At 35.7% G+C, this 11,009-nt stretch overlaps 1 protein-coding gene across 8 annotated transcripts; it reads right to left on the minus strand.

Moving 5' to 3' along the window:
* Positions 1-3,330: 3,330 nt before the first annotated feature.
* LOC122300094 (NAC domain-containing protein 62-like) lies at positions 3,331-10,707 on the minus strand. Of its 8 annotated transcripts, none has more exons than XM_043110495.1 (8): positions 10,485-10,707; positions 10,114-10,181; positions 6,911-7,085; positions 6,467-6,735; positions 5,319-5,453; positions 4,835-5,209; positions 4,351-4,626; positions 3,331-3,847 (listed from the first exon to the last, which is right to left on the minus strand). In XM_043110495.1, exons 3-8 carry the CDS (start codon positions 7,050-7,052, stop codon positions 3,557-3,559), a joined length of 1,488 nt encoding a protein of 495 aa, XP_042966429.1. In that variant the 5' UTR covers positions 7,053-7,085; positions 10,114-10,181; positions 10,485-10,707; the 3' UTR covers positions 3,331-3,556. The 8 variants fall into 8 exon arrangements, with proteins under 8 accessions (XP_042966429.1, XP_042966428.1, XP_042966425.1 ...); XM_043110494.1 differs by having other exon boundaries at positions 6,911-7,108; XM_043110491.1 differs by having other exon boundaries at positions 10,095-10,181.
* Between the last annotated feature and the right edge of the window lie 302 nt (positions 10,708-11,009).

Here is an 11,009-nt window from a genome sequence, read left to right on the forward strand (position 1 = left end):
CTTTCTCATATGCAGAAAGATCCAATGCTTTTCCTTTCAAAGTTTGGCTAAGGAAAGCCAAGGGCCTGTTATTCTGCATTAACACAGCTCCTACTCCTCGACCTGATGCATCACATTCAATTAAAAATGGCTTAGTAAAATCAGGTAAAGCTAAAACAGGTGGTTGAGAAATAGCCTCCTTCAATGCTTCAAAAGCTTGTGCAGCTGCATTACTCCAATGAAATGAATCTTTCTTTAAGCAAATCAGTGAGAGGCCCAGCAATTAATCCATAATGTCTTACAAATTTCCTGTAATAGCCAGTTAAGCCAAGAAATCCCCTTAAGGACTTGATGGATTTGGGCAAAGGCCATTCCACCATGGCCTTTATCTTGGATGGATCAGCCTGCACTCCCTCAGCAGACACCAAATGTCCAAGATAATCTATTTGCTTAGAGGCAAACCTGCATTTACTTCTCTTAGCAAACAATGTATGCTTTGCTAATACTTCTAACACTAAGGTTAAATGCTGCACATGATCTTCCTTATTCTTACTGTATATTAAAATGTCATCAAAGAAAACTATAACAAATTTTCTTAAAAATGGTTGAAACACTTCATTCATCAATGACTGGAAGGTAGCAGGAGCATTGGTTAAGCCAAAAGGCATAACCAAAAACTCATAATGGCCTTGATGTGTGCGAAAAGCTGTCTTCTCAATATCTGACTCCTTCACCCAAATCTGATGATAGCCAGATCTGAGGTCTAGCTTGGAAAAAACTGTAGCCCCACATAGTTCATCGAGAAGTTCATCTACCACAGGAATAGGAAACTTGTCTTTAATAGTTTCTCTATTCAAAGCCCTGTAGTCTATACACATACGCCAAGATCCATCAGCTTTCCTCACAAGAATCACAGAAGATGAAAAAGGAGACTGACTGTATCTTATAACTCCAGCTTCAAGCAATTCCTTAACTATCTTTTCAATCTCAGCCTTTTGTACAAAGGGATACCTATATGGCCTAACAGAAATAGGCATTGTACCCTCTTTAAGATAAATCTTGTGATCATGGCTTCTTTTTGGAGGTAAGCCCTTCGGTTCATCAAAAACTACAGCAAACTTTTTTAAGACCTCCTCAACTTCACTATCTATCGGTTCTTTGCTAACAGGCTGTTGTAGCTGAACTAACTGTAACAGCATTCCTTTTCTTTCAATTGTAGTCAACTGACAAATCTGAATATCCTCAACCAATTCAGGTTTAGTAGCATTCATGCCTCTAATTGTCACTGTCTTGTTGTTGTGCTGGAAAGACATAGTTAAACCATTAAAGTCCCATAATACAGGACCCAAGGTTCTCAACCACTGCATTCCTACTACAACATCACAACCACCAAGAGGCAATAAGAAAAAATCAGTGTTAAACTGATTGCCTTGCATCTGAAACTGCATCTGTTCTATCAACCCTTCACTTCTCATCTTCTCTCCATTAGCTACACGTACTTCCACCTGCTCAACAATATTAATTCCTAACCCCACTTTTCCAGCAATCATGGGATCAAGAAAATTGTGTGTGCTACCTGTGTCTACAAGAATTACAACAGGACAGTCCTGAACTTTACCATGAATTCTCATAGTTCTTGGACTCAAATACCCTGCTATAGCATTAAGAGATATCTCAGGAACTTCACCTTGTGGAATCAGAATCTTATCCACATCCTGATTTCCTATCATCTCACAATCTTGCTTGTCATCATCTCGAAATAACTCCATCCCTTCCATGACAAAGAACCTAGCCTTTTTCCTCTCACATTTATGACTGGGGTTCCATTTCTCATCACAGAAATAACACAACCCTTTATCTCTTCTTTCCTTCATTTCGGTTGGGGTAACTTTTTGTATTGGCAAAGAGGGTTTGAAACTGTTATTCTTTTCTACAAGAGTGTTTTCTTTCCTTGTAAAATTATTAGTAAATCCATTTCCTCCAACAGAAAATGGTGCAAAGGAATTTTGATAATTCCCCCCTCTAAAGTTACCACGAATACTGTGGATGTACTCTTCTTGCATCTTAGCAAGACCAAAAGCTGAATTAAGAGACTGAGGATGCAGCATCCTCACAGGTAATCTTATTTCATCCCTTAATCCACTTAAAAACAAGCTCAATTTATAATCTTCAGACAATCTTGTCAACCTATTAGAGATTTCTTCAAACTGAGTTTTGTATACAGTAACTATAGAAGTTTGTTTTAAACGTTTCAAAGCTTCCATAGGATCATCATATGATGAATTCCCAAATCTCAATTGTAAGGCATCAACAAAAGCATTCCAAGAAACAAAAAGTCCAGTTTCTTCAGCACCTTGGAACCAAATTAAAGCAATTCCTTCCATATACAAAGATGCCATCCAAATCTTTTGTCCATCCGGCATAGGATACAAAGCAAAATAATGATTTGCTTTATAAACCCACCCAATAGGATTATCCCCATCAAACTTTGGAAAGTCTATCTTAATAGCACGAAACTGCATACCTCTTTGTTCTGGATTTGCTCCATCTGGTCTGCCCCCTGAATTCTGATGACCCAACCTGCCCCCATTAGCAGTCACAGCCTCCAGCAGCATATCCAACTTCGAATTCAAGGATTCTAATGCACCTTGGTGATCTTCAAGACTCTTCCCTTGCTGATCTTGGCTCTGTAGCAAACCAACCACCATCTTCTCCAATTCTTTATAACGAGTTCCTTCTGCCATTTGAAAAAAAAATTTCCAGAAAATTGAACCTGGCTCTGATACCAATTGTTACAGCTACTCAAGAATATTGACTGAATATCTGATCTTCGAGGGATCAGTTCCTCCAAAAATGCATTCTATTTGCTTTCTCAATGTATTACATCAGGAGCTCGACTCCTTTTTATACACAACAGGATGTTAATTCTGTTATAGAGGGGAGGGCATTCTTGTACATTTAGTTATCACTTTAAGGCTACAATTGTAATTCTATCTACTTAATGAATCATGTGCTATCACGTGCCTTAACTGCTCCAGTTCTTCACAGTCGTTGCTTCCTTGCTTCCAGACTTCCTTCTCTTAATTCTTCTTCCTACTGCTGCTTATAACAGCATATAACAACTACCAGCACATCACTGCACCTTAGGAACCTAGCTCAAAAGGAGCATTCATAACGTATGGTTTGACTTCCTACTAATAAACTGCCTCCAAATTTTGCCATGTCTTTTGTCACTTAAAAAGGATTAGTAGACTTGAGTTGACTCTATCCTTCCATCGTTGGGAAAGCTTGCTTTTCTTCCCTATAGAAACAGAATCAGCCAAGAAAAAGGAAGAGACCAGAACAATCACCTCAAGAAAAATGGCAAAACACATTTGAGTCTCCTGCAAATCCCTCAAAAATAGCATACAAGGCTCCTGAAACTATACAATGAAAAAGAGAGCAAGAAAACCTCTATGCCTTCGCTTCAAAAGCACAACGCTGAAAGCATCACTTATACTAGTGTATAAAGGTTTCATCACATCACAATAACATGCCTGTTTTTTATTTTTTTGGGGGCCAGGGAGTAAGTTTAGCATCACATCCCATACACCACCACCTCCCGAATAAAAATCAGGAATAAAAATAAACCAAACAGTAGTTTGAACAGATATAGGGAGGGCGGACTAGATACATGGCTTTGTTGAGATGCCTCCATGAAAATGAAATAACCCTTCCGATCACTCCCAGCTGAATCCAATGTTGTTGACTTGAAACTCTTATTTGTACTGGTGCATTGAGCCATTTTCTGCTCTTTGTCAGAGTCCATAATGGATGTTTCCTTCTCAGGCAGACTAGCTGTAATACTGTCTCTTAAAGCATCTTTGGCCTGCAATAGGAGAACAGATAGATTTGAAGCGAAATAACATACAGATATCTTGAAACATACATTTTGCTTCAATTTAAGAACATCTCAGCAGAGACAGGCTTTTCTGTCACTTCGTCTATGCTGCAACTCAAGGCTATATTTGGTCAAGATAAATTGTGAGGATGTTAATAATTCTTTGAGATGTATTGTTTACCCGGTTTTGTGAAAAGAGATGGAAAAATATAAATATATTTGTTTTAAATATATTTTGTATTGGGGTTTATCAAAGTGGATAGAGAGGGCTGTTGAATATTATTTTTTTATTCTAGTTTTTGTTTTGGTCTTTATAAAAGTTGTTTTGGTTTTTGCATTTTTTACTTTCCACCAGAATCGAGACAAATAGTTTGGATGAAAAGTTTGAAAAGTTGAAATTGAAATTTTTCTGTGCTTGAAAGCTGTTTGGATTGAAGTTGAAATTTTATTTTGAAAAATGAGTAAACCATACATAGCCTTGATTCTCTCACCTTGTCATGGGATACTATTCTGTGCGAATTGTTATACTGCAACTTGACTCTTCCATGTGCAACTCTTTGTCCAGCAAACTGGCGCAATCTATGCTGATGTTGAGGTGTGGAGGCTCTTACTTTTGGAGGAGATTTTGGCCTGACTCTCGTAATGCAATTGATTGAAGGACGAAACGCGTTCACAAGAGCATCATGAATAGCTAAGGATGGATTTACTATTTCAGATCGATGTTTCACCCCATCAAACAAGCTTGAAGTTCCCATTGAAAGGACACGCTGTAATATACAGCCAACTATGAGGTCATTAATGAATGCAAAACGCCTACAGAGCTGAAAATTTTTATTTCATCATGATATCAAACAAGAAACTATAGGAAATATCTCCAAAAACATTTACTAATATGCCATGCATACTGCTTCAATGATACTGGTAATATTCTCCTATAGAGATAAGATTTGTGGTTCATCAGTAATTAGAGATTACCCGTGCTTGGGCAGTGTCAGTGTCTGTGTCACTGCTTGGTCCACCATCAACTATGTACACCTTTTGTAATGACTCCGGTGACCTGATGTCACGGAAGTGCCTTATTTCTTCCTGGGGGTTTTCATCCGGGTCAACAAGAAGGGAATTGGAGAATTGTGTGTTATACTCTTCTTGTTCATCATCTCTGTCAGACTGCAATTGCGTCAAATTCAATTCATTGTTATTGCTGTAGGGAAATACAGGATCGATGAAAGAGGATCCTTGTATATTGGATACTGGCAACTGCAGTGGGGAATCAATGTCAAAATCCTCTACCGAAAGAGTTGGCTGAAACTGAATGAATAATTCCTCGTCTGCTCCTGGCTGAATATAAACATTAAGCAAGAATAAGAATCATAAGCAAGTAAATATAAGCACCAAATATGCTTCTCATGGTCCCCATGTTAAATTTGATATGGAAATCTATATACCACATGCTCCTTACCTCGAAAATTGAATCATCTGGAGCTTGACTTTCAAAATCAGAGGCAGTATAGCTGCTTGCTTCAACTTCATGACAAGTTGAGACATCAGTCTTCACATCTGGTTTTTTCTTTAAGCGACAGAGAACAAAGTCCTTCTACGCACATTGGAGAACAAATCAAATTACTTCGTGGTGGTAAATAACAGGAGTCCGTAAAAGCAAAAGACAATAAAGTGTGAATCATTAAAATCAGAAGCATAGCTAAAGGTCTTCTAATCACATCAATGACTATTTAGGTTGAATCAATAGGCATCTATTTGTACGGATTTACTTTTCCGTTTTAAAAGAAGGTTAGCTGTTACAAATTATAAAAAAAATTCACAATCTCTTGCGAAAAATAAGGATGAAAAAAAAAGTAATTTGAGAACAAGTTGGCAAAGAAGCTCTTGAACTCTAGAATTTTCCCAAAACCAAGTGCAGGAATAAGATCGGTAAATAGAAAAAATCGTCGTCATGAAACAAGGAAACTCTGTAATAAATTAATAGAGCATATTTCTAGTTGCATACATGTGCACAGGACACAGCTCTACCAGAAAAAAAAATTGGGGTAGTTCCTATTAAAAAAAAAAAAAATTGTGGTAGTTGATTTGTACTATATCACACACACAACACCTAAAACAAAGATCTAAGGCTTTCTATTTTTTTTTTTTTTTAATTTTTGGTGGGTAGGGTAATATATTAAATTGAAAAAACTATCCATCATTATTAGTCAATTGAGGCACAATTCTAATACACAGTTACTCTAAGGGCAGATCAGGCAGCCTTACTCCAAGGGCAGATGCTAAGGCATTATTAATGAGTCATTTAAAGTGCAAATTTGAGGACACAATTACTTGAGGGCGGGTCAGATTGCCTCACTCTTTAGTATAAAGGGTGTAGTCTAGATGGAGAGTAGCAGAACATGAGGGACTGGAGATTATAGACAACATAAACTATAACATTGCTACTTAGTTCCAGCCTATCAAAATACGTTAAACAAAAAGGAAAAAGCCGCCCCCGGGGGCGGGGGGGGGGGGGTGGGGGTTTCGGGAGCTCGCGGGGGTTGTGGGAATGTATGTTTACCCTAATCTTAATACAGCTCAATAAAAGTGCCTGAAATGGCCACCAACCTGGTAAGGATGAATGCTGGTTGAGTGATACTCGTGCATAACCCAGCTGGTCCTCTTCCCACTAGGCACACGACCTATGTGGTACACCAGAGTCTTCTTTGTACCAATCACCTTGTTGGTGCCTTTGGCCCTGATTTTCCTATCCCTACCGGTGGCTTTCCAATATCCGGATTTGGTCGCCCTGTTCATCCGGCGACTGCTCGAGGACTTCAATTCACGGCGACAGAAAAAGAACCATACTTGGTCATCTGACTTGATCACCGAAAACCCTGCACAAACATGAACAAGACCTTTGATTACAGAAGTTCCAACAAATATGCACGTACTGTACTAGCAATTTTGAATCGAACGAAATCAACATATTTGAAGGACCAGTTGTTTGGAAACTGAATAGACACTATCTGTTGTTGATCTTAGCGAGAAAAAGAAATGCAAGATACGTACCGGGTAATTCTGAAGGTTCCCACTTGCAGACATCGACTTCAGCAATGGCATGGACATCCTTGCCGAGTCTTTTGAGCTTGAGATAATGGTCGACGAGCTCTTCATCGGTTGGGTGGAATCTGTATCCCACTATTGATTCCATTTCCCTTATTGTCGTGCTCGCAAACTCTTTGAACTTCCAAATTTTTAATACAAAAATTAAAATAAAAATGGAAGGCAATAGACAACCCAGAGAAGGATGAGAAAGAATAAACACAGCAATTGTAACAGAAACGAGAAAGAAGTATAGATAGCTTTGATTTATTATAGCAGCATTCCAATGACTCGAGAGTCTGGGACAGGTCAACAGGTCATGGCCTTCAGCTTACTTAAGAAGCCGCTCTGCAGCCACAGGGGAAAGCGAGTTTTGGATTGGCCATTAATATGTCGTGGAAAATTATAAAAATAAAAATAATAATAAAAAAATAAAAAATAAAAATAAAAAAATAATGAAAAAAAAGGTTTATATTGAGAAGAAAAAAAAATAGAGATATTTTTATTAGGATTTAAAAAATAATATGTTGCGGAAAATCTTTTGAGTTTGGCAAAAATGGGTTATTTTTTATTACTGTAATAATAAAATTAAAATATGTTGATAATTAAAGTTATTTTAATTGAAAATGTTCTCTTTAGCACCGAACATTGTTTTGCTTTTGGGTTGATCATGGAAACTTCCGAGTGAGGCATCAACTTATTACTTACTAGCCAAGCTTTGCCGACCCCACCATCTCAGAATTCACTCGTCTTGGTTTGACTGCCTATCCATCAGGAAAGGGTGGGGTTTCGATCACATTTTGGACATTTCCTTTTGATTTGGTCGATTGTGTTCTCCACTTTCGCATGCTTCTTTACAGATATAATAATAAATATTTAAAAAAATAATACATATTATAATTAAAATAAAATAAGTTTTATTGTTAAATCTATTTTATAATAAATTAAATATTTTATAATATGACATACCATACCATACGTTAATTTATAAATTTCTTTTATATCTAAAACATTGTCTATTTTGAAAACCACTCATTCTCACCGCGGGCAAATCCACAAGCGACCGGGACCATTTCCACAAAAATTTGGAGGCACATGACAAAGTATTATCCGGGGCTTATTTACATGTTAGCAATATGAGTATCAAGATTTTCAATATGACCCTCCAAATTACAAATATTGTATATTACATCTTTATTTTAATCCAATCTATCTCACTAGATATGACATTATCAATTAGGAATTAAATTTATTATTTTTTTAAAAAATAAGAGTAGTTAATAGTTGATAGATAGATACCACATCAACACAATATAATAATAAAAATAAGATGAAAGTGATGTATATTAAGGTACTATTTGAATAATGAGTTGAGATGAGATAAATTGAAATAAAAGTTGAATAAAATATTATTAGATTATTATTTATTATTATTATTTTAAGATTTGAAAAGTTAAATTATTTATTATATTTGTGTGAAAATTTAAAAAAAATTGTAATAATGAGATGATATAAAAATACTTTCATTATCTAAACGAAGCCTAAATAACATAATTCTCTTCAAACAGTTACCTTGATTGCAATTTGCAGGTAGTACGAGCACTTACTTTATTTTTCTATATAAAAAAAATGAGATGAGAGCATAATATATTAGTTTGTTTTATATTAAATATTCACGGCAAAAGTAAAAAAAATAAAAATGCAAAAACTTCAAGAAGAGGAAAAATAATAAATAATTAAATCTACATTTTTCCGTCGTTATAGAATTCTTGAGTCAATACAAATTGTAAACGAAAATATTTGTTGGGGTCAAAGTTGGATATAATCAAATGACAAGAAAATGGTATGATATTTGGATATGTTGTGCTCTGTTCAAGTATCACTGAATTTCTATAAGAGTAGGTAGAAAAAGAGGGGTTTAAATTTTTGCATTTTTAAAAGGAATTTCGTGTTCTAAATCTTGGTAAAGGAAATAATGTGCAAGACAGAGTCGAAACTAAGAATTTTGCAATCAAGTTAAGCAGATTCTTATAACTAAAGGTGTTACGTCTCCAATTATCTTAAGCAAAAAGTGTTTTATTCTAAATGGTACAAGCAAATTAGAATAATTGCGGGCATATTTTGCTTAGTGAGAGTAAGCCATATTGTGTACATAGTTCATTGATGATGAAAAGAAGTTGAAATTCATTGACAAAGTTCCTATGATCATTTCATTGACAAGAAATGACCCAAACTACCCAAAATGTTAGAAAATGAGGGCAACAATTTAGAAGTGACCATGAGATAGAATAATTGTGGCGGTATAAGACCGCAGGATAAGCCGATTATGGCTAATGTTGTAGTTTAAGTCACTCGTGATGCTCATAGGATAAGTGAATTGTGATAGTTATGTGCAGAATAAGTTGGTCATGATAGCCATCGTGATCATTGTGGATGCAGAGTATGAGTCAGATACGAAAATTATGAGACAAGTTGGTCGTGGGTTTCAAAAATTAGGCTGCGTTTGGATTCTCAATTCATCTCATCTAATCATTATAACTTTTTCAATTTTCAACACAAAATATAATAAACAATTCAATTTTTTTAAATCTCAAAATAATAATAATAATAATATTAAAAAATAATATTTTAATAATATTTTATTTAATTTTCAACTTTTATCTCAACTAAACTCAACATAACATTCAAACCGGCATATTATTAAAAAAATGGTTCTTGAGGTTTAGATTCTAGTTGTACACCCAATTTGAATTGTTCTAAATTCAGAAAAAGTGGAAGCGTTTTACAAAAATGATTCTAGTTCAAATCTTTAGGATTTTAGCTTTGATGTTCAAGGGTTCGTCAAATGGAGACAGAAGCACTCAAAAAGATAAAGAGCGCCCCACGTCACCTTATGTTATATATATATATATATATATAAGTGTTCACCGACATTTTTTTTATGTTTTTAAATAAATTTATAATTTTAAAAAAATTAAAAGGGTTTAAAAAATACTATTAAAAAAAAGGAAAAAAATAATAATTTGCACTACTCGGTACAAAAATTCGGTAGGCTCTCGAATGAAATTAAATTATCATGTGAACCTATTAATTTTATTTTATTTAGAAGAAAAGAGTACTGAAACTCAAAAAATGATCAAAACTTGCATACCTGACCCCAAATATCTTACCGGACTTATGATTTATGATCAGGAAATATTATTATAAGCAGCAGCTGCTCACAACTTAGATCTCAAACCTGCATAGAGCAATTAAATACATGAATAATAAATGTCAACTCAACATAATCTCAAGCAATAATTCACAGGGTAAGAGTCAAGAGTCCGCGGAACATGATAATCTCGATTATGATAAGGTGAATGCATACCACACAAAGCCATCGATCCTCATAATATATATAATTGAGAGAGAGAGTTAAATACAGATCAAGATATGGATGACCATATTATTCATTCAGCCACCATATTCTTGATCCCGTACGTACGTTAATGGCAATCAATTGAATTAGACACAAATGAATTAGGACAGAATTTCAGCTTACAGATGATAGGCCGGCTGGCCTGCTAAGAGTACTGCTGCTCGCCTGCAACAATGGCTACTGGACATCATGAGCTAGCAGGATGATCCGCGGGTTGTTTATGGTCAACAAGACTTCCAGAGGGGTTGATGCCTTTCAAGTCGTGAAGACGGAGCAGGTGCGCTTCGTTTCGTGGAAGCCTCGGTTCATGGTTGGTAAAGTTCAAAGACTGCAGAGAGATTAGTGGTGGTCAGGACATTTGGTGGGCACCACGTGGACCCGACAAAATATTTATGCAGATTTTGCTCACTTAATCCAATCAAGTGCATTAACTTAACATTTGTGGCTAGCGTATGACTAAGCCAATACCAGTCGAGTACCAGTATTAATAAGGCAAAATAAGTTGTTAATCAAATCGAATGGAGAATCCGTTGGGTCGTCCTCTTGATCTGCAGTACCCTCTCCTAAGAATTAATTACAGACGAAGTTTGAATAGAAATTGGGTTTTCTATTTATTTTTCAATTCTATCTCGTTGTTGTCCTATGGTT

This window comes from Carya illinoinensis, chromosome 2, assembly GCF_018687715.1.
Source record: "Carya illinoinensis cultivar Pawnee chromosome 2, C.illinoinensisPawnee_v1, whole genome shotgun sequence".
NCBI lineage: Eukaryota > Viridiplantae > Streptophyta > Magnoliopsida > Fagales > Juglandaceae > Carya > Carya illinoinensis.